At 41.2% G+C, this 24,397-nt stretch overlaps 1 protein-coding gene across 4 annotated transcripts in view; it reads right to left on the bottom strand.

Moving 5' to 3' along the window:
- Positions 1 to 24,397, bottom strand: part of PIKFYVE (phosphoinositide kinase, FYVE-type zinc finger containing) — a 97,461-nt gene that overhangs the window by 71,058 nt on the left and 2,006 nt on the right. For 3 of the 4 annotated variants that reach the window (XM_045033113.1, XM_045033112.1, XM_045033115.1), the window contains exons 2-7: positions 22,338 to 22,519; positions 20,502 to 20,672; positions 14,606 to 14,724; positions 11,552 to 11,723; positions 10,462 to 10,669; positions 7,801 to 7,890 (exon numbers count right to left, since the gene is read on the bottom strand). In XM_045033113.1, coding sequence (XP_044889048.1) covers positions 7,801 to 7,890; positions 10,462 to 10,669; positions 11,552 to 11,723; positions 14,606 to 14,724; positions 20,502 to 20,672; positions 22,338 to 22,509 — 932 coding nt within the window. In that variant the 5' untranslated portion in view covers positions 22,510 to 22,519. Of the gene's footprint in view, positions 1 to 5,688; positions 5,881 to 7,800; positions 7,891 to 10,461; positions 10,670 to 11,551; positions 11,724 to 14,605; positions 14,725 to 20,501; positions 20,673 to 22,337; positions 22,520 to 24,397 lie in introns of those variants that run through there. The other variant, XM_045033114.1, reaches the window with a different exon arrangement.

The raw sequence follows: 24,397 nt of genomic DNA, 5'->3' as shown, positions 1-24,397 counted from the left end.
GGGGCTGGGGAGGAATTTTTGCTCTAGTTAGATTGGAAGTAACTTCTCTGCAGCATGGGGTGCAAGTCATTTACCAGGATGATCTCATTTAAATCAATTCCCTGCCATTTCAGGGGCCTCTGGTATTAGTGTATCGCAGTGCCTCCTATTCTCTGCTGGTGGCACACAATAGTCTAGTCTCCTGAAGGCTGTAATACCTTGGTCTAATTTCAGTTGTTGGGTTTGGTATGCAGTGCTCTTGGTGACCTGAGAGACAGAGGTCAGAATAGATGATCTCAGTCCCTTCTGACCTTACTCTATAACTATTAGATAGCTAGGGAATGCAGACTACAGAAGTTAATGGAACGTGAAACTGTAAGAAAGTGGACACTGAAGTTATATTTAAAAAAAAAACCAAGCAATAGAATGAAAAAGCAGTAATCTTTCAATCAGTAGTACTGGCCTGTTGAAGTGTTTTAAACATAAAGGGGAAACGTCTACATTAATAGGCTCAATTTAGGTAATGAGCGAGTCAGGATCAAGAGAAGCCATGTTGGTATTTCAACAATTGACATTTAAGGACAATTAATGGCATTTTCCTGGCCAATATAAGCAGTGTGTCACAACGTACCTCTGACATACAACTATGGCTGTCATTGCTAATAGCCTTCAACTACTGCAGATGTTATGTTCCTAGTAACAAGTTGACAGCATTTCAAGATTGATAATTTAGTTCAGTACAGAAAGTTATGCAGTTTTAAAAACTTCACATATATCAGAAATGTTTTCCAGTACTAGTCAATTGTTTTACAAGAGCTAGTTTTACAAGAACTAGTTTAACTATGCCATCTAGCTGTAGCAGGCATAATTGTTTTATTTAGGTATATATATATATAAAACCACACAAACATGACCAGCTAGCTAAATGGACATTAGTATCAAAACTTTGTCACCATTGATTACATTCAAAGCCTGATTGTATTTACCTGAACTGGTCTAGAAAGGACAGATCAAACAAAGTAGGTTTTCTAGTTAAAGCTTCGTTCCTCCAGGAGGAGGAACAAGAATGTGTAAGAAGCTCAAACTCTGGTGGTTTAGACTGCAATTTTGTGTTTATTTTATGAGGATTCAAGTCACTTAGGGTACATCTACATGGAGATAAAAGCCCCATGGCATGGCCACAACTGGCTTGCATCAGCTGACTCGGGCTTGGGGGGCCGTAAAACTGCTGTGCAGATGTTTGGGCTTTGGTGGGGCCTGAGCCCTGGGACCCTCCGCCCTATCTGGCAATTTTTCAGCCCCGCAGGCAGAGCCTGCGTCAGCTGCAGGTTTTTTATCCTGTGCAGGTATACCCAGAGATTCTTCTGTCCATGCACCAATTTTAGGTGGCAGTTCTCTCTACCTTCTGGGATCTATTTCTTGCGCTAAAATTCAATTATGGGCTACCACCTATAAATAAACTTAAATTTTATCATTTAAAGTCTACATACCTAACCTGTGTTTTATTACTAGTGTTTTGGTTTTTGTTGTTTTGGTTTTTTTAAAGTCACATTCACAAAGCAGTTTTACCTTGTATATATAGTTTTCTTGAAGATCAGCATTTGCAATAAGTCTGATATTAAACATACACGATAAAAGTCTTTCAAAGACAGATACTGGGTACATACATGGCCTCCTTATAAGCGTAGTATTTAAGTACCTCCCAGGTATTTCAAATAACAAAACAAAACTTTTTCTTCCCAGTCTGCTGGAGTAAACAGTACCCTACTCATCCTCTCCCAACAAATAACTACTCAATTTGCCACAGCTCACTGAACCATCTGCTCTCTGAAGTATTAGCTGAAGCATCTGTAAGTACATGTAGCAAGATGAACGGAGAGATTTCTGGCTGTTCTTTCTGAATACATGATAGATGCAGTGGAGCCTAGTGCATAGCACACTGGACTGGGACTCGAGATCTGGGTTCTGTTCCCAGCTCTGCCACTGGCCTGTTGGGTAACCTTGAGCAAGTCATTTCACCTCTCTGCCTCAGTATCCCTATTTACTTCACTACATAGAGTAATTCAATTGATTTTAACAAGACCATCTGTGGGCATCCTAACTGTGGCAGACTTGGGTCCTCTAAGAACATCCTTTATAGTCTCTTGTATGACCCTCTTATTTTCAGTACTTTATACTTACCTCGACTGGCAAATAAATCTATATCAAATAGCTAGTTAGAATGGTCATCCATATGCCAAAGGAGCTAGAAATGGAATTCAGTCAAGTTAGCAGTCAAATAGCAGCTATGGCAATTAGCTATATTTGCCTGTTCAATGCACTAGAGAATTAGGAGGTAAGTGCAAAAGGCAGCCTTAATACCCCTCAAAACAGAGCATGGCACTACTTTGCCTCGCATATTGATTATTAACTTGCTGTCATTGCTACTAAAAATGCCACAGTACATTGCAGAGAGAACATGTATTTGATTAACATGTGTCAGGCATTTTGGGGACCTGCTGCCATGTATTCTGAAAGATGATTTAATAATTTTTTAGGGAAATGACTGAGTGACTAATGAACTCTGGAAAGTTTAGAGATATTCTAAGCAAAGTCATAAATACCTAGGGGTTAGAGGGAGCATATCTACACAAGGATTTTATACCAGACTCTGATCAGTTCTGACTGTTAGAAGAAAATAGTTTGAATCTACAGAACACACAAAAAAAGTGAGATTGCCTCTTCAGACCCTCAGAGGAGATCTCAAGCCTGTACACTGCTTTGGGGTCTCGGTTCATCCCCGACTGAGGTGGATGAGATATGGTAAGAATGACAGAGAGAGCAGAATATGGGTATTTTTGATGTGAAGTGGCTCTAAAGAAAAAACTGCCAAAGGGGGGGGGCCACAAACAGACCCCTCCTCCCTCCAGTACAAAATGGACTACCATCAGAACAGAGTGAGAAACAGCAAAACATTAAACAAGGCAAATAAGCAAGCAAGGGCCACAGGGAGGAAGCACTGGCTCTTCGTAACTATTGCACTAAGACTTAAGCATTTAGGATACAACTTCCGCCCAGGAAACATGCCTCGCTCTGGACAGAATACAGCTGCATACCTACTCAATGGAAGCTGCCTGGTGCTTGTTACAGCTGAAATACAAAAATAATCAGGCCTCTAAGTGCCTGCCATTTAGCCCTTATTTTTGAAAGCCTTGGCAAGAGTATCATGACTGTCAACCCTCATACGCTAGGATACCTTTGGAAAGGTAAGAGTGTAGAAATGGCTTTTCTAGATCTTTGAATAGTATCTCTAACAAGTTGATTGTGGTTCTAAAGCCCTTGCTAACAGTATTCCCCAGTTACACCAATTTTTTGTTAAGTCACTTTAAAAATATTTTACTCTTCGCTTCCACATCGATTCCTCCCATTAAAGGACTAGGTCTTGTGTAAGACTGAGATCAAGTTGGTATGATCAGAAAAAAATATATATATACTTGGGGGGGGAGACGATGAGCAGTTTGTTGGGTTTTTTTTGCTATCAAACCCACTGAATGAACCATTGTCCTCAAAGATTTAAGTGTCTATTATAAGAAGTGGCCTGTAACATTTATTCCGAGATTTTAGGTTCAGTACTGACTTGTAACTTCACAGGGCTTTTAGTGCACATAAAACAGTTAACCAGCCATCCAAGATCAGTCCCAAAAGCTTCCCACAACATGCCCTCCCCAACACTTAAATTAATTCCATAACTATTCCACTTAGTTTGCTGTACACTGGAGTTCTAATGAGATCTAGTAAGAGCGAGTCCCCTCCAATACCCATCCCAATACTGGTTTTGCTGCACTTTATCTCCCGGATATTTACTGCAAATTTTGTCATCTGTGATTTTTAATCCCTTTACTTCCTGCAGCAGTGACAGAATAACCTTCTTAAAGGGATGACAAAGTTTGTTTGTTTAGCTGGAGATGCCCACACAGTGCTTTTAACACGTTAAAAGCTAAGCACTATAAGAATTCATAGTCTGCCAAAAGAAAGCATTCAGCCTCTGTTGCATGACCCAAAGCTACAGATACCAAGAGAGTCTCATTGGCTGGGACACTGACTTTGCCAAAATTCTCAAGATTCAGAGACAGGGTGGCTTTGCATCATCACTCTGTATTTCCCTAAGTGAACATTTAAGGACAGATACTAAGGTCAGAGAGCCATTCCAAAAAAAGTTACTAATAACTGTTAGACTGAACAGCTGCAAATTGGGTCAGCCAGGCATTGCTCAGGACACTCCTACTCCACATAAGCAGCCAGCCAGTCTGAGCCTTCTGGGAACAGCGCCACCTTCTCCAGCAGGGAACTGGGAGTAGAGGAGAGTAGCTCCATGGCCCTAGCTTTTCCATGTTTTTACAGTCATTCAGCATTGAGCTTTAATTCTGGACTTCCTGCTCTGTTTGCCAATCATTCATAGATTGTTGGTACTAACACACTTAAAGGTGATAAAGAGGGAAGGAGGGTGAGAAACCTATATCTAGCTCCTCAACCCCACTTCCCTCCACTGTTCCTTTGTTTTGAAGTCTCAGTGGAGCTCAAAAGAGGAAGAGCTGAACTACCGAGATATGAGCTACTAAAGCAGCCACATAATCTCCTTGTAAACCAGGCAGGCCCTCCATTTCCCCCTGCCCACCTCCGTTATCTTAACTTGTTCTGCCCGTGTCTCCTAATAGAGACCATGCTCCGCATTTGTGTAATACTGAGTACATTGGTGACACCTAGTGATCTTTCTAGAGGACAATACCAACTCTCTGAAACTTCTTTAACAATATTAAGACTCACATTATCTTTTCCTAGCCATCATGTTCTCTCCTTGTGTTTGTGTCCTAGATCTGGCAGTTACAGCTGGAAGCTCTTTGGGGTAGGAACCAGTTATTATGTAGCACCAAACAAACTCACAGTATCAAAAATGACTAAATTCTAGCAAGGGATTCCCCATCAGAAAGCTCATTTAGACAAAAGCTTCAGAAAAAAAATGCAGCTGATTATTTTTTACATTTATTAAAATCTACTTTGGCACCTGGAAGTTTAACTACTCTTATACAAGATTAGGTGTGGGAATAGTGAAGTGAGAAAAGGAACCAGTTCAGCCAGCAGCAGATGTAAGAAAAAAAAATTCCTACAGATTTGCTGCATGAGCCAACATCTCAAACAAGCAAACTGAAATCCAGGGAATAGTCTATGCTCAGTTCACTCAAAAACAACCTGAACAGAATTTGCTTACAGAGTTCCAAAAGCACACACAGAATGAACACAGCTGTTGAGGTCAGGAGAGATTTCTCCAATTGAATCTGCCAGGGGAACTCAATGCAGAAGTTAGTGATCCAAATGGAATTCAGCCAGGACAAATGGGCTAACATGGTTTCTCTTACAAGAGGTGCTAATTAATAAAAGGGGCATGCATCCAGATGCTATTAACTGAACTGATAGCCTTGGTTTTAGCAGCCAAGTGACACAGGTGAAGTGAACCAATCAATTCAGTACAGCATCTCTTGTCCTTGTTACCATAATTCTTCCTTCTGTTCCCTCTCAACCTCCCCATATAAGTGCTAATTTTTCCACCTTTCTACTTACACCATTTCTCTTGCTCTCAAAAGCTTTCAATTTCCTCTCACCTTTTCCCAATCATGGCCTTTAGGACATAACCACAGTCTCCTCCCCCAGCCTCTCTTCTGGTCTCTCACTAACCTGCTTCCATGCTTTCTTTTCATTCTGTTCCAATGGAACAGCCAATCCAGTTTTCGTGGTACCATCAAAACAGCCACACTACTGAACTAGAGTAACAGTCCAATCTTACTGTATTCCTGGTCCTTTTTCTCCCCAACCCTATTATTAGTCTTGCTTGTTTAGTCACATGTAGCCTGCAAGCTCCTCAGGGCAGGAAGCATGTTTAGCTGTGCAAGGTCAGCTCCCAGGCAGCTGCACTCTGCAGCATGGTATGGGGAGGAGGTGACCAGCTCTCTGTGGAGAAAGAAGTAGTTCAGGGCTATTTAGGAAAGCTGGACGAGCACAAGTCCATGGGGCCGGATGCGCTGCATCCGAGGGTGCTAAAGGAGTTGGCTGATGAGATTGCAGAGCCATTGGCCATTATCTTTGAAAAATCATGGCGATCGGGGGAGGTCCCGGATGACTGGAAAAAAGCTAATGTAGTGCCCATCTTTAAAAAAGGGAAGAAGGAAGATCCAGGGAACTACAGGCCAGTCAGTCTCACCTCAGTCCCTGGAAAAATCATGGAACAGGTCCTCAATCCTGAACCACTTAAAGGAGGGGAAAGTGATCAGGAACAGTCAGCATGGATTCACCAAGGGCAAGTCATGCCTGACTAACCTAATTGCCTTCTATGACAAGATAACCGGCTCTGTGGACGAGGGGAAAGCAGTGGATGTGCTATTTCTGGACTTTAACAAAGCTTTTGATACAGTCTCCCACAGTATTCTTGCCAGCAAGTTAAAGAAGTATGGGCTGGATGAATGGACGGTAAGGTGGATAGAAAACTGGCTAGATGGTCGGGCTCAACGGGTAGTGATCAATGGTTCCATGTCTAGTTGGCAGCCGGTATCAAGTGGAGTGCCCCAAGGGTCGGTGCTGGGGCCGGTTTTATTCAATATCTTCATTAACGATCTGGAGGATGGTGTGGACTGCACCCTTAGCAAGTTTGCAGATGACACTAAACTGGGAGGAGTGGTTGATACGCTGGAGGGTAGGGATAGGATACAGAGGGACCTAGACAAATTAGAGGATTGGGCCAAAAGAAATATGATGAGGTTCAACAAGGACAAGTGCAGAGTCCTGCACTTAGGACGGAAGAATCCCATGCACTGCTACAGACTAGGGACCGAATGGCTGGGCAGCAGTTCTGCAGAAAAGGACCTAGGGGTTACGGTGGACGAAAAGCTGAATATGAGTCAACAGTGTGGCCTTGTTGCCAAGAAGGCTAATGGCATTTTGGGTTGTATAAGTAGGGGCATTTCCAGCAGATCGAGGGATGTGATCATTCCCCTCTACTCAGCACTGGTGAGGCCTCATTTGGAGTACTGTGTCCAGTTTTGGGCCCCACACTACAAGAAGGATGTGGATAAATTGGAGAGAGTCCAGCGGAGGGCAACAAAAATGATTAGGGGGCTGGAGCACATGACTTATGAGGAGAGGCTGAGGGAACTGGGATTGTTTAGCCTGCAGAAGAGAAGAATGAGGGGGGATTTGATAGCTGCTTTCAACTATCTGAAAGGGGGTTCCAAAGAGGATGGATCCAGACTGTTCTCAGTGGTAGATGACAGAACAAGGAGTAATGGTCTCAAGTTGCAGAGGGAGAGGTTTAGGCTGGATATTAGAAAAAACTTTTTCACTAGTAGGGTGGTGAAGAACTGGAATGGGTTACCTAGGGAGGTAGTGGAATCTCCTTCCTTAGAGGTTTTTAAGGTCAGGCTTGACAAAGCCCTGGCTGGGATGATTTAGTTGGGTTTGGTCCTGCTTTGAGCAGGGGGTTGGACTAGATGACCTCCTGAGGTCCCTTCCAACCCTGAGATTCTATGATTAGAATACTTAAATACATTTGGCATTGTATAATTACTGAAAGCAAAGACATCTGGGTTCTTCAATGACCACAAGTGAACAGGATTTTTACCTCACATCTCAACCAACAGACTGTACCTTTAATAGCACAGTGGTCCTCTCATTACCTCAGGAGACAAGTTCAGAACTGATCAAGAGAAGATTTTACCAAATCATATTTATTTCATATTCATGATGCATGGTATTGTGGTTAGGAAGAGAGATCTTCACACACACACGGTAATTTACCTATTTCGAGCAGGAGACTTCCCTGGATCCTCCTGTACAGACACAAGGCGTGTTGACAGTGTGGTAGTTGAAGAATCTGGGTGAATCAGACTGCAAAGAATAGAGCTCTGTTAAGACAACCACCATCACAAATTAGCACTAAAAACAAACAAACAGTCTCAGTTAAAACCAACACTATTTGGGATAACATGATTTGCACACTTGATAAGTTAAAGAGCAGCCAGAGCACAGGGGAAAGATCCTTCATAACATCAGCCCAAGGACAGCTGTACAAAAGACTGGTATGGCGCTCTCATTTTAGACTTCACCGCCAGCGTCTTTCAAAATGCCCAAATCCTCATCTACTCTTCATCCTCATCCTCTCCCCCACTACCCTGCCTCTCTTTAACTCACCTCCCTCCCACTTGGTAGTACTAGTGCCTGATACTCCTTGCCCTTCCTCCTTCACAACATTCCCCTGCTCCCCAAGAAATTAAATTACCTTAAATATCTAAAGTCCATCCACGGAGCTACTGATAAAGAACATAGCTACCACCATAACACATGCACAAGCCTCAGTAACCCTCTTATCGGTAGAACCTTTGTCCTCCTTTCCTCGCCTTTATCCATCTTGCCCTACTACTTCAATTAGCAGCTGTTCAGCACAAGGGCAGAGTCTTTGTCCATTCAGCACCTTAGCATGCTCTTGGGTGCTCTGAATAAATACAGCAGCCCTGCCCCATAAAGGTTTTTCTGACTGCTCTAAAGAGTTTATATAGTTTGGAGAGAAGACATATTTCTCCTCAAATTCAGTAGAATAGTAGCAGACTTGAGTTCTTGTTACCCTGGGAAGACCGAGCTGCAGCTTCTTCTCAATATTCTCTTTAAGCAGCCTACACCTAGCATGAAGTATCTCATGGCTTACAAACATGAATTAAGTTCTGCTTTAATTGCAAAGCTGAGTTTAGTTTGCCAAGTTTCTACTGCAGTACTGTTAAGAAGTTTGCTTAAGACTTTCAGCGTGTACTCCCTTACTAATGAATTTTAAGCCTAATCTGATGAGGGGGAGAAACAAAAACAAGCTAGCTTCTTCCAAAAACCATTACACCATGCTCATTCAGCCAATTTCCCTACAACGCTGATAATTATGACATCTCCAGAGATACCAGTCTTTCAAGATTCAGAAGAACTTTTTCTCCAAGGCTGTATTAAGACTGCCAAGAATAAAGATGCAAATGCTTTCCACACACTATTATTCTACTTGGGAACTGTCATACTCCCATGCTAAAGACATCATGGGAGTGGAAAAAAAGCTATAAAGGCAGATCAGAAGGTCTCATGATTTACAGTATTTTGCAGCATTCTCATACACCTGAAAAGCAACAGATGCCTTTGTGAGCATGCCACAGAACTCGCTGTTCTACAGTTCAGATTCCTTAGACAGCACTTCTATCAGACACTTTAAAAATACTAGTTTGTTTTTAATAAAATGCTGAGGCCTACACTGTATGTACTTAGTAAAGGAATTTAGTTAGTGTCCCCAGATACAAGGTTAGAGATGGTTAGCAAACTGCCTACATCGAGTATTAGTTTATAGACTGTCTTAACATTTAAGAAATGATCCAAGACAAAAGAATCATTCATCTTGACAGAATCTCTTTAAAACTAGATCTTTATTTAGACCTAAAGACAGCTTAGACAGAGTACTTTCATTCTAGTTGTTAGCACACACTGAAGGGAAGTTGAAGTGGAAATCAGGATTCTCTGAAGACAGCCATTTTGAGCTCTCTTTTATTGCCAGTAGAGCATTAACCACTAGAATATGTAGAAAAAAAAATCTAACTCTTGCCTCTAGAGAAAAGTTACACATTACCACTTATAGTACTCTTCTGGTTACAAAGCAAGCATGATTGTATTAAAAGAACACTCCAGTTTTATCCTGACCCTGCAGTCCTGGAACATATTTAAGTTCTTCTCACACTAGTCAAGATCAGTGAAAGTAAACATCATGTTGTGGCTTAAATGCTGTACAAGACAAGACTGTTTCTCTCCTTTCCTCTTAGTGATTTTCTATCTAAGACCACTAGGGAGAGCTTTGGCTCTTATGACAGAGATAAAAGAACCCCTCAAGTTGTCCCTGCAGCCTCATAGCAGGCGTTTGACTCTTTCTGCAGACAGTTACTGTCTGCTAATTTCATTAGTATCGGCCCAGAGAGCATTTTTGGAGTCTACCATTCCTAATTCTGACAGTCAGCAAGCTAACACTTTTTTGAACTGAAGCCTGACTCACCAGGGGAGGAAGAAAAACAGAGATACCTTCCATCTCTATGAAGCCGCAAGCCTACACTGTTACAGTGAATGCTCCTATTCACATTACCAGCTTCCAGCTCCAGTCTAGTTTTAAAGGGTTTATTATTCCAAATGCCAACAGCCTCACTAAGATTGAATTACTGGCCACATCTCTTCTCTCCACTGAAGGAGAAAGTTAGAACCAAGCGCAGGGTTCAGGTCTTTTACAGAAGATAAGCTTAAAATTATCAGAGGCAAACTAACAGCCTGAGCCTACATAGGTGAGGTAATATCTTGTAGTGGTCCAACTTCTTCGCCTAAAAACAGATGACAATCTGGAAGCGTGGCTGAGATTCTGACCCCTAACCAAACTAATATGAAACCATTTCATACCTTTGCCAAGTAAGATCCTCCTCCAAAAAGATATTTCGGCTAGCTTTTCTACTCCCAACAGGTGTGCGTGGCTCCCCAGGTTCCAGTACAGATACACAACAGGTAGAATCAGATAGCGCATTTAAGTCTTCCCCAATGCAGTTACTGTCTGTGGAGTGTGCGTAGCTTAAAGCTATTTTGCGGCAGTAAGTGCAAGCTCGGAGATCCCCTGCAGAAAAAGGAAGCAGGAGGAATGTAAACCAGTGTACAGGAGAAGTGCCCTGCTTGGGAGAGTCTCATGAAATCTGTCAAAGCAGGGGTTCCCTGTTTCAGGACTTGTGCACTAACTTGAGTTTCTGGGGCTCATTTGAAGAAAAGCAAAAAACAAAACAAAACAAAAAAACCACACCACCACCACCACACAAGGAAATTCTCCAAGTTCAAAAGTTAAGCATGTAGATCTGTTTCATGTAGATCTGGCTACCACCCCAAAGAAGCTTACATGCTACCAAAATTATGGAGTGGTAGTAGGAAGTGAAGGATTACAAACCAGTTGGGAACAAGCTGTATCTCAATTGTTTCTAGACTTCAGAGTTTAGAGATTAATATTGAAAATTTTGTAAGTAAACTGAATTTGTGGCATTGAGTGAACGCATACTCAGCCATTTTAAGAAATCAAGTTTTATTTGTGAACATACTGTGTCATGTTTGACATGTCTGTTAAATACTGGCCATCTTTCTTTGTTTCTTCATCCTTTTAAGATGATTCACCCTTTTCTTATCTAGTAAAGTTTTCCAAAGCACCTCAGTGATTTATAAACCCTAGGCTCATTGGAAATCAAAACAATTTGGGCTCCCAAGTCACTGAGGTACTTTGGAAAATTTTAACCACTGCTTTATATTTTGTTATACATGGGTGTGTGCACATAAACGTATTATTGCATTCTGGGTTTTTAATTTGCTTTTACCTTGTTAGAGTGGCTTTTTAGGATTAATTGTTAAAACTGGACCCCTTAATTCTTTAACAACCAGTATTCTGAGTGCATTAGATATCTGAAAAACAATCAATTTTTAATACATAAATGCACCAGGAACAAATAAAAGAGTATACCTGTGTAACCCATAAATTTTCCAGGGATTTCCTGGTTGCAGCATCGGCTACAGAAGATCTGCCCACACAGCCGACAGTGGTGTCTGCGCCGGAAGGTGGTGAATTTCTCACTACAGTCATAACATTCTTTACACTGGCTGTCTGGCATCCAGTACTGCTTTAAATCACTATCCTACAAAGAAAGTCATATTAGAGAAATGAGACAGATTTCTATGCTACTGGCTGCTACACAAGCAGTGAGTGAAAAAAAGTGAAGCTGGGTATATTTATAAAATTAAAATAGTGCATAGATTTGATGCAGCACTGTAAAGAGTCACAAGGTCATAAATAAAATGATTGATCAAGTTCTTAGCCACCGAACTAAACTGAATTATCCTAATCAAATTCTCAATCTGGCTGGTCCATTAAGAAAACGTTTCAACAATCAAAAGCTTGTAATCTGTAGGTAAGACTTCAACTAGCACATGAAAAAATTATTTTCCTTCCCCTGCTCATCCCTACTACATGTTAGACAGACAATATATGGGGACATTAAACAGTACTTTGGTTTGTCTATTACAATGACTCCGAGTATAATGATCATTGCAAGAGTTCAGTTCTGGCTGAGGGCGATTTGGCAAAACTGATTTTTTTGTGAAATGACAGTGGCAAGTTGTTCCAAGGACAAACCAGAACGAGTTAATACAGAAATATTATTAATTATTAATACAGCATGCTTTTATCACTGACTCATCTGAAGCAAATATGTTCTGAAGTGGCTGCTCAATACATGCAATCTGCTAAATATTGCATCATTTCCGATCAGCAACTGATATTACCCCAAGAGACCTTGGGGGAAAGAATTTAAACATCAAGATTTGATTTAAAAATTAAAAATAAAACAAACAACCCTAGAAATGTCAACACAAATGCCCTTTGGCCTGCAGGATCTCTATCACACACCACTAGAGACACTTATGTCCTGTACAGAACACGTTGTTTCCGAATGTTCAGGGACCTGAAGCAGCTACCAAACTGAAGTGTCTTTGTCAAATGAGACTGCTTTGCAATATATTTGCAACACAGCAGAGGGTGCCCAAAAAGCAGCTGACTGAGTCAGTGTCTCTGGTGCTGCATGCTCTAGTGTAAGGTCTTTTAGCGTCTGATGTGTGTTTCAGACAAAGACAATGTGCTCTATAGTAGAGTTGTACCAGCACCCGCAATAAGAGAATGTTTGAGTCATTTCACACAGCAGCTGAAGATCTCCACATTCAGAGAGCATACTATTGCAGTTTGTTCAGATGTTGCCATGGTGATTACATGTAATTGCAGCCTGCACACAAGGATCTACAAGGATCCATAAAACATCTTGTGGCTTCATTGGGTCATAGCAGCAAGAGCTTGACCGTGATGACCTCATCTTCCCAGAGTTTGGGAAATGCCTGAAAAGCTGTATCAGGTCCTTCTAAAGCTGCTGGCATTGAACTCTGCGGAGTTATCAACAGTGGATTCTTGACTTTATGTACTACTCTGTAATAACATGTTAGTGAAGGGGAGCCCAAACCCTTTTCTTCACTGAAGCAGAGACTCTTGTGCCAATGCAACAGTTCATCTCTTCTGATTAAGAACAGCACAGGTCTCCCCAAATGATAATCAACTTCTCCTTGCTGATGTCTCCAGTAATTCATCTTGGGAGGCATGCTTCCGTCTACCAAATTGATATATTTGGGTCATTTTAAAAAAGAGAGCTCAACTTTTCTGTCCATGTGCATTCCACCCTGGCCAGAGCATTCATAACAGGGTAAAAGCATTCCTCAGGAGGTTTGAAAACTGGTCTACCCAAGAGGAAATTACTCTGATCCTTTTATTTTTGTTTCAGACTTCAAAGGAGCTACGGAGCTGATCAGGAACTCCTAAGTCAGCATCAGGAACTTCAGACCCAGCTGCAGGCCTTCTTTCCTGATAACAGAGGGATAAAATGTATATCCAACAACTTCTCCATTCAAGGTGCTGACAGAGCCACTGCGAAGTCTCTGTGACAAGACCCTGCCACAGAACCTCTAGCCAGCCAAAATCTGCTGAGCTCCTGTCTCTGCAAAGACCTTGAAAATTCCCATCCCAGTTTTATCCCTGTACCTTTGCTGATCAGGTAACTACTGCATGGCGGTGAGGAAAAACAAAAACAAACAAACAAACAAACAAAAACAACAAAGTATCACAATTGTCCTTTGAAGCAAAGGACTTCAGCCTGCACTTCCCCAGTTAATCATCATCACATGGAACATCTTTTGTCAGCAAAAGAGCAGATTGGCTGCAACCCTAACACAGCTTACATGCTAAAAACCACCTAGTTTCAACCCCTTCTCAGTTTTATTGTTAATGAAGATACACAACTGCCTGCTCATACCTTGTCCCCAGGCTTGGCTATTCATGTTAGGTCTGCTCTGTTCACAACAGATTTTCTCCAGATAGCCAACCCCACTGGGATATGAAGGGAGGTGGAGCTAAGTCAGCAGAACCCATTTAACTTTTTCCCAGCAGGATCAACACCTGCTAATATGCTGGAGTGTTTCAGGCAAATATTCCCAGCCTGTTACACTCCGTTTGCTGTGATTGTATTTAAAAGGCTGTACTTCGTTTGAAACTAAAGTTCGATTTCCAGAACTTCAGAATTAGCTGCTATTGCTATAATTACAAGATTTCACGTGCTCATGGTTAGATCTTGGGGAGCAACATCATGAAATATTATAGTAAGGGAGGAATGAGGTCATCCTGCTCTGCAAGTTCTGGAAACTCTAATCTAGTAAGTAATTCAATAGGAAATACGAATAATGGCAAGCAATTTATATCAAAAGTTGACTTCACCAGTTTGAATTTCTCCCCATTCCCCACTCAAATATAGCAAGTTTACTCATACTCTGTTCTACTGAATACTAGTAAAACCCCCAAGAGAACTTCATAAGGTTTTGCTCTTTTCCATTGGCAATATATGGAACACAGCAACACAACCCTTTAACATTTTAATTTCTATATGCTTTGACTGACCTAACTCACTTAAAACCCTTGATGTAGTACCTGGCTTTTCCCTTCCATGATTTCTTTGAGACGTTTTAAGACCGTGCTGAGACTTCTAAGCTGAACAGCTGTCCGAGGATCATGGCCACTGAGAGAAGGTTCCACTTTCCTTCGTGTGTCTGAAGGGGAGAGAAACTTATCGTCACCATCAAAGGCACTATAGAAATGTGTGTGTCATATAAGGCAACATGCCGTTGGAAAAAGAAGAGTTCACCGGGTATGTAGTTTAGGAAGTTAGAATTTGCATCATTACTTTTTTTTAAAAAGAGCTGCCTTTTGTCAGATAGTCAGTAGTAATCTGCATTCAAAGTAGCTTGAATTTTTCTGTAGCCACCTATCTGGTCCCTCTAGTATAATACCATAGAATCTAAGAACTTAAATAGGCATCACTGCTCAAAACAAGTGGTAGTTCTCATCCAGTATTTTCTAAAAAGAGAAAAGCAAATTCTTACACAATGGAAGTCTCATTAAAAGCACTAATAATCACCAGATTGCAGCAGAGAACTTGAATTCAGTCCTGTACTGTACATAAAGACTTAATTCAAGACTATTCCAAACAGCAGTAACTATTCATGCAAATCCCAGGACACAGCTGAGAGTCTCCATTGAAACCATCAGATTCATTAAGGATACAAAAAAGTGCACCCACTGGTTTCACTTGGCCAGCTTATAATAGCCATGTTTATAGTTAAGTTTAAGCCACTTTTCCACAACATTTTTCTGTTTGCTGCAATTAGTTTCACCTACTAATTGGTTACAAACATGAAATTAAATCACTGGCATAAAATAAAGAGTCAGTCTCTTCAAAACCTTTACAACATGATTCACCTTGGTATTACATAATGCATTTTTTTCCTGCCTAATATTCCATAGAAAAGTTTTGAAAGAGAGAGTTACTTCTCTACACTGTCTGTTTGCTTTTCAAAACAGCGTAAAGGTTTCTTACCAGCTTCCTCGCTCTCCATCTGACAAGCATTTTATTTTGTTCCCTCTGGTACAGAGAAAATAGACATGGCTGCTTTTTGTTTACTGCTTTATATATCACTGATGTCAGCAGGAACGCTGAAAGCACTGGCAAGAGCGTGTTAGTTAACTGTTGCTGTGCAGTAACAATTAGGTTCTGACTTTTGGGGATGTGATAGAAGAAATTTTGTCTTTAAAGCACCATAGTTAACTAAAAATATCTACTAGGGGGAATCTACTGAATGGCCTCATTCCTAGAAAATGTGTTTAATCAGCCCAGATGCAAGAAAACATTTAGACATTTGTCCACAAAGCCACTACAGACCTGCCACAAGAACAAAATGTTTTTAGAAAAAGATTCCAAGTGTTTAGATCTTATTATACCTTTAACCACCTGGAATTTAAAGGCCAAACTGAGTGTCATTTTGGAGTATGTCAATAGTATTGGAGTCTGATATTTTAACAAGATTTAAGTGAATGTAGGATTTCAAATGAGCATAAATATCTTTACTACTTTAAATCTTAAGATCTCTTCCCTGTCTCCAGCAGAGTATTCCCAGTATTCAGCAGGACAGCCTGGAAAGTAAATGCTTCAACTTCCAGATGGGCATGTTTTCTAGTGACATAAGTGTTTACCTCTGATAGCAGAGATAATGTAAGTATCAAAAAACTTCCACGTGAACTAACCTATCATACCATTTGGTCTGCAAGTACCAGTCAAAGCTCTTTTTAAACAAATGGCTTCAGGAAATAAGAATGTTTAAATTAGGTAAGCGTGTTGCAAGACAGGACAAGAAGGTTAGTGAAAATTTCTATCTACATAGCTAACTATGTACTAGTTAGAGTAAAAGTTAGATTTAAAAGCTAACAGGTCAAAAGGATAAATGGGGACACATACCAGGCTCATGCAAGTGTGTGTACCACCAATAGTGGAAACACAGTGTTAAGTAATTTAAGAGACATTGACCCAATTTTAATATCAGTCAATGCTCACTTCCCCTGCATGAGTCTCTCCTGTGACTGGCTTTACAGAACTGAGTGCATCGTGCACAACATGATTGTTGGATGCAGTCTCTTTTCTAGTCTCTCTTCTATGGTTTTCAGTCAGTTCCTTCCATGTTCATGCCCTTACCACTCCCCATTACCTGCTTGCTCTGTTACAGCCATCTAACACGAATAGCATTACTGAGCATGTTTGAGTAACAAGCTAGAAATGCTATTAATATTAAATGTTGCTTCATCAACTGGACAGCTTATGAAGATCTACACAAAGTGGATAGTAGACTCATGACATTAGCTGAGTCATGCTGCCTTGGTGCAATCTGGACCATGGAACTTGGCACACGGATGTATATTCTAACTCCAGCAAAAGCAGTTTGAGTCCATTGCTTCTATATGAGCGATACTAATGCCCCTTCCCTTCCTCCTGCCCCTCATCTTGTGCAATCATTTACATTTGTGCAATGGTTACATGAAGGACAGGAAGAATCAGGCCCAGAATCTCACAGGTGATCCTTTTGTGCTACGCCCAGCAAACGTATCTTCAGAAAGCCTGGCATCCAACTGTCTCTTCTCAATTCCATTTATGTAATAGCAGTTAAGTAAAAATGTATAGTAATATTAAAGCTAAATTTGCCCCCAAATATTAATTACAACTCGAAGTAGAAAACAGTCCAGATTCCAAGCGTGAGCTTTGCTTTCAACTTACCATTTTGTTGCTAAAAAGTTTTTAAGACAGTCATTTCTGCTCCTTCTCTGAATTTAAAACAGTAGTTAGCTAAGCAATCCTATCCCCAAACTTATGTGAGTATCAATTGCATAGAGAGAGGGTTCAAACGGGACTCAAGTTCTATTTCTACCTCTTCCATCAGTTCAATAAGGGCTTCGGAAGTCATTTCGCCTCTTTGCACCTCAGTTTACCTGCTTATTTACGTCAGGCTTTAATTGTCTGTGAAGGGATTAAAATAGGCTACTTCATACTAATACCTGTTGTAATGTAAAGATGATTATAACGCCTAAAGGTGAAGGGCCAGATTCACAGAAGCATTTAGGGGGCTAAAGATGCCAAAAGCTGTCTTGTTGGATTTGAAGAGCATATAAGCAAGTTAGGCACCTAATTCCCATTGACACTAATGAAAATTTGGCAATTTACGTGATTTTGTAAATCCCACCAGGCACCTGTCAGCATCTTTTATTCACCTAAATATCTTTGTACATCTGCCCAAGAACTTTACTTACATTTGTAAACAAAAGAAGGGGAGAGTGTACTCAGTGTTTTAGGAACCCTGCCATAAGTTCCAGAGACAGGTGTAAACCTGACTACAAGACAACCTTAAACCTGTTAGTGTCGGCACCTTAAGAAAGGCAGAAAGAACACGTGGTAAAGGAAGAAATTGATCCTGAGGAGGGGGAAGAGACTTAAAGAGTTGGTTTTTTTTTTAAGAAGAATATGAGAAAGCAGGAGAGACTTGACAATATCCTTTCAAAGAGAAACTCCTGATCATTTACACCCTTATTGCATAATTAATGTTTTGTCACTGTAGCCACATTTTACCAGACTTGTGAGATATGCAACAAGATATCAGGCCATTTATTGGAATATACAATGGCATTATAAACAAAATTTGAATATGTACTTCTTTCTAGAGGCAACCAGCAAGTCACTGGGAAGAAGTGTGAAGTTCAGCCTATCTGTGCAGACATACTAGCTTGTCCTGCGGTAAGTGTAAGACTACAGCATGCCGCACACTAACTGTGTGGACCCTGCTGATAAGAGCTCAGTGGTTTGAGCATTGGCCTGCTAAACCCAGGGTTGTGAGTTCAATCCTTGAGGGGGCCACTTAGGGATCTGGGGCAAAAATTGGTCCTGCTAGTGAAGGCAGGGGGCTGGACTCAATGACCTTTCAAGGTCCCTTCCAGTTCTAGGAGATTGGTATATCTCCAATTAGTACATTTATTACATTACAAGTGCACCTCAGGGAACTTTTAGAGCACATCAGCAGTGTCCACACACACGCAGCTAGTGCGCCACAGGCTAGTGCAAGGCAAATTTACATCCCAGCTTGCCATGCAGAAAGTGCTTGTTCAGATTCGCACTTAGATTTAATGGGCCTGATTCACATCTCTGTTACTCTAGGCTTGTTCCAGTGTAAGTCCATTGAATTACCTGGAATTAAACTGGAGTAATGCAGTACTGTCGTAAGTCAACCTCAATGAGACTAAGAATCTATTTTGTGGCAGCTTACTTCCAGCAGAAGCCAAAACCCAAGGTTTCCTCCTCCTCCTTACACACACACACACACTTTAGCCTATTGGATAGGTTGGATGCCTGAGAGTATCTAAAGTTGTCTAAAAAACAGCAATTAGTCCATCTACCCCAAAACATAAGAGCAGTTTAATAGCACAGGCAATACTACTACAAAGCAAAGAGAATGACAATGAATATTTCCAACTGGAACATCATGAAGGACTAAGCTATTTAAAATGGTGGCTACCAACATTGGAATTTTGCTAGAATTAGACAACTCTACTCTTCTGGAGAGTGCCAGGGAATCTTAATAGCCGCAAGCTGTCAAGACCTGGTTCAATGTCCCATGTGAGACAGCATTCCTGACAGTACAGTACTTTAGCTCCATGCTGAGGCGTTACTTTAGTAGGAACCAGAAGGATTGCCAATGCCACATCATGACAAAAGACATATCTGGCTTTAAGACTAAGCTTGATAAGTTTATGGAGGGGATGGTCTGATGGGATAGCCTAATTTTGGCAATTAATCTTTGATTATCAGCAGGTAAGTTTGCCCAGTGGTCTGTGAAGGGATGTTAGATGGGGTGGGATCTGAGTTACTACAGAGAATTCTTTCTTGGGTGCTGGCTGGTGAGTCTTGCCCACATGCTCAGGATTTAACTGATCGCCATATTTGGGGTCGGGAAGGAATTTTCCTCCAGGGCAGATTGGCAGAGGCCCTGGAGGTTTTTCGCCTTCCTCTGCAACATGGGGCACGGGTCACTTGCTGGAGGATTCTCTGTAGCTTGAGGTCTTCAAATCACAATTTGAGGACTTCAATAACTCGGACATAGGTTAGGGGTTTGTTACAGGAGTGGGTGGGTAAGATTCTGTGGCCTGCGTTGTGCCGGAGGTCAGACTAGATGATCATAATGGTCCCTTCTGACCTTAGAGTCTATGAATCACCAACACCGCTTGCTGCAGCACCTCTGTTCTTTGGAGGGCTGCCATCAAGGTACTGGCTCGGCAGTTACACAATGGCAGATTCCAGTAGTGTTAAACTCATTCCAGATAGCTGGCTAGAAGCGATTCAGTACGGCGTATGAGTAGCATCACTAAATCAGGCACTTAAAGCATTTTCTGCAAGTGCCCGTTGCATCTCCTGCTCAAAAATGCAACAAGTGAATGTTACAGGTAGTCTGAAACCAGAGGGTCCATGTTTTGTCTTGTTAGGACTGAGCCCTACAATTCATTTTGAGGTGTCAGTTCTGTATTCTTAGATTTCAGCAGAATAATTAGGCACTTAAACTTTTATCCAAAAATGCAATCCAGGCTACATAGAGACAACTTAACATTTTTGACCTAGGAGTTTCTGCTAGCCTTACTTGAGCAAGATAAAGATAACATTTTGTCAAGAGTGATTATAAAAAGATGTGCTGGTCAAGTTACTACGGTGTCTTGAGAGAAGAGCAGACATGCTCATGAGGAGAAGTTGCAGCTTAAACAGAAGGTTATGTAAAGTCTAATTGGCAAACAGAGCCAGGGATTTCCCAAGTTTTAATCCCTGTTCTTGCCTTGGGAAAGTCACTGAAACACTCTTTACCTTCGTTTCCCCACCTGAAAGGTGAGAGTAGTACCTCCCCCTCCCAGGATTAGCCAGCACCCATGTAAAATACAGCAAACAATATTAAAATTAGGCACGTGTTACCTAAAGTTGCAGAAGCTCTGCGTTGTAACTCCCCAGTAAGCTGCTTTTTGTACGGAACCGGGGACCTCAGAGACTGTGCCCTGGAGGTATGCTGAGGACTGGACCAAGTCCCACTCAGTGCATGCTGCTCGCCCTGGCCACTCTCTGCAGGAGATGCAAGTCTACCGTCATCTAAGTTTAAGAACAGCAAGAAACCAACACTTCAAAAGGGAAGTAGAAACCTAGCACCACAAGCAAGTTTAAAGCTAAAGAAGCTTTAGAGAGATTTCATTTGGATTATTATTTGTAATATGGTCGTGCCTAAGGGACACGACAGGGACCAAGGCTCCCACTGTACACACACAGAACTAGGAAGCTCTTCGGGGCAGGAACCAAGCCGGGTTCTACACTTTCTCATTTCCCAAGTATTCTCTTCATGAAGAAAGAATTGCAAAGACAAATTATAACAAGTGTAATTCTTCCACATAATAATCACGTAAGAATTGTTCTTGCTACCAGCCTGTCTTTTGGAAGATAGATCTTTTGGGTTGATTTGAACACCAGTTTTTCCGAGTACAGTGGCAACATATTTAACAATATGAATAGAGCCTCTTAGTAATAAGTCACCTTCTTCAAACAGAAGCTTGAGTATGGCTAAGCTGATCTTGCTGCTTTGAGTAACATACTCACATTGTGTCTTATTTATTTCAGCAGAATTTCCACCCTTTAAACATTTTGTGATCCTGGCCATATTTATCTTAAACAACTCAAATTAAACCTGCTCAATTTAGTGTTAAAGTTCACACTGGCATGTCAAGTTTGGCCCAAAGTTTTGTACAAGCTTGTTTTTACCCCAAAAAAACCCACTTAGCTTCAACATCCAACCATTGGATCAAGTTAGACCTCCCTCTACTAGACTGAAGAGTCTATTATTACATATTTGCTCCCCATTTAAGTATTTATAGACCGCAATCAAGCACCCCTTACTCTTCTCTTTGGTAAGCTAAATAGATTGAGCTCCTTAAGTCTATCACTCTAAGACGTATTTTTCTAATCCTTTACTCATTCTTATGGCTCTCCTCTGAACGTTCTGCAATTTATTAACATCCTTCTTGAACAGTAAATACCAGAACTTGACACAATATTCCAGCAGCGGCCACACTAGTGCCGAATAGAGAGGTAAAATAACCTCCCTACTCCTATCTGAGATTCCGTTTCTGCATCGCAGGATCGCATTAGCCTTTAGAAATGCACTTCAAGAAGCAGTTCCCCTATGTGCGTTATTGAAACTTCACCATTTAGAAACCACAGACGTGCCAGATTCACTGGGGATGGAGAGTAGAGAAAAGCAGGGCCAGAGGTAGAATTTGCACCAGAAATGCTCATCTCACTGATGAGGGTAGGCAGTGGTAGGCTGCTTCCATCTCTGGGAATTTCTTATGGGGGGGTGATCTTTACATTCCGACTAGGGCTCCATAAAAGCCCTACTGAAGGAGGCTTATGAATGCATCTCCCCACTGGTTAGTCCCCACCCATTTCTGGCTGCTGCCAGCTCTCAATCTAGGTAGATCAGAGGTTGCAAGCAACGCACATTTCTACATTTTCCACTCCTGGTAGACTTAATCCTATGACCAAGGTTCTACCACCTTGCCAGAGAGTGAATCCAGCTCGTATATTCTACTAAAGAAAGTAAAACTCTCCTAGGAGCCTTCCTAATCATTCATTTAGCTGGCTGGCAGTCTGAAACCATGCCCTCATCTCATGAAGTATTATAGTTTGAAATACTAGTTATGCATTAACATGCAGGTAGGACATTTAGGCACAATTAATAGCTATTGCTTCATAACGTGTGTTTACCTTTGCCAAAACGAAAGAGATTTACAAAGGAGCTGTAGGCAGATTTAAAAGGAGGCTCATCTTGATCAGGAGTCAATGGTTTGAAATGAGTGAGATGAGAGGGACTGCTAGGAGAGCGGGGCAGATCACTGACAGAGTCCAGTGTTGGAGATTGTCTGTCATCTGTGGCCATCTCATGTGTCCTGGAAAAGAATTTCAGTGTATTATATACACACGCTTTACAAACCTGAATGTGATAAAGCAAAAGCAACATCCAGTCAGCTGGAAGACCTGTGAAACTGGATACCAAAAGCGGGCTCTGCACTGTTCTGATTACACATCTTGGTTCTTGGTCCACAGAGAATGGCTTTTTTACCTGTCAAGAGGAAGTTATGAATCTTTGCAGAGAGACTGTGTTTTGACTTCATATTCTTAGGAGGGAGAACTAGAAGTAACAGTTGAATTTAAGAACTACACAGGTCAGGCACCAATAAGGAAACAGAAATTGTTTCATGGGCGGCTTAGAACTCTAAGGAGATAGAATTTCTAATGCTAAATAAAAGCAGAACTGGAAAATCCAGTTACTGTTCAATGAGTAAGATATCTTGCTGTGCAGGGAAAAAGGCAGTGTAAAGACTGATGTTCATCGGAGTGTAACTAGTTAGAGCAGTGGCCAAAGCTGTGGTTCATGAGATCATATGCACTCTTTCAGAACTTCCTTATTTTCCAGACAGAGCTGACAAATAAAAAGAGAACATACATATGCAAAGGTATCTGCAAGGAAATCAAGCAAGTTCTTGGTTTGCTTTTTCTTGCTAGTTTGTGTGGTAAGATTAGCCCTTATTGCAGGAAGTGGGGGGATCCCCAAGCTTGGTTTCCCCCTTAGATTTCTTTTGCTATTCTAGGATTGTCTTCTCTCCTCTCTTTTGAGGAGAACGGGTAATCATTTCCTAGTTTTACAAGAGAATTGCCAATGTCGTTAGGTATGTCTGAGATACCTCAGTCCTAGCCTGTAACACCCCATCTACTGTTCTAGTAGTTTTGCATCACAGAAGCCTCATGGAACTCTGCCACAATACAGGCACAGAGGCCCATGTCCTCAAAAGTATCTAGGCTCCTTTAGACTTCCATTAAAGTCAACTGGAGTTAGGTGCCTAAATACCTGTGAAGGATCTGGGCCAGTCTCTCCAAATGTAAACAGCATTTTCAAGAGGATGACTTTTAGTGGCTATTTCAACCCGTTTCTCTCTGGTACTGCATGCCACAGCAAATTAGATAGTGGCCAGGTAATAATTCCTCCATTAATAATCACTTATTTAAGCTCTTCATGTGATGGTTTCTATCAAAAGTATATCTGGAGGGTTAGCCAGCTCAACAACTGCTACCTCTATAGTGGAGTAACCCTTCCCTCATCTCAAACATACACACTTCTCTCTCCTTCTTTATACTTCAATACAAGACAAACGCAGAGTTTTGTAATGCTATCAGAACAAGGCCATCAGAGGCCTTTAAAAAAAAAAAAAAGTCAGCCTTGTCTCATCACCTGGCTGTTTTAATTAGGCAAGGTAAGTGAACCCACATCATTTATCTTCAAAACTAGGCAATACAAAATCTGTCAGGGGAAATATTTTACTCCATAAGAACAATGGTTGGATTCTGTGACTAATCAAAAGGGCTGGGGGAAGAAAAAGGATATTTGCTGTTAAGTTAAGTGATGATAAAGCTCTTCTATTTCATTTCATAAGTGACTGGTAAGCAAATGTATTCACCCTTCCTGCACAATACTCCACTTCTCCTAGGTCATCAGACATTCTTCTCTGCTCCCCCCACACCCTCAAGAAACAGATGGAAATAGTTGCTCGCTTGTACTTGGTGCAGAAATTAAACAGCCAAGAGGCGCATGATACCAATCAACAGACTAGAAAGAAAAATAGATCACGCCTCTCCCTGTGGAACCAGGAAGATAATCTAAAGTGACTTTAGCTATGGTCAAATTTTGTCCATATGCCTCATCTATAATAAATGCAGTGTTAAGGCAGTGCAGTAGCTGACTTACCTATATCTTCCTGCATTTTTAAAAT

Source organism: Mauremys mutica, chromosome 10 (genome assembly GCF_020497125.1).
Source record: "Mauremys mutica isolate MM-2020 ecotype Southern chromosome 10, ASM2049712v1, whole genome shotgun sequence".
Classification (NCBI taxonomy): domain Eukaryota; kingdom Metazoa; phylum Chordata; order Testudines; family Geoemydidae; genus Mauremys; species Mauremys mutica.
The sequence above is the reverse complement of the archived record's forward strand: the minus strand, read 5'-3'. Positions and strand labels throughout refer to the sequence as shown.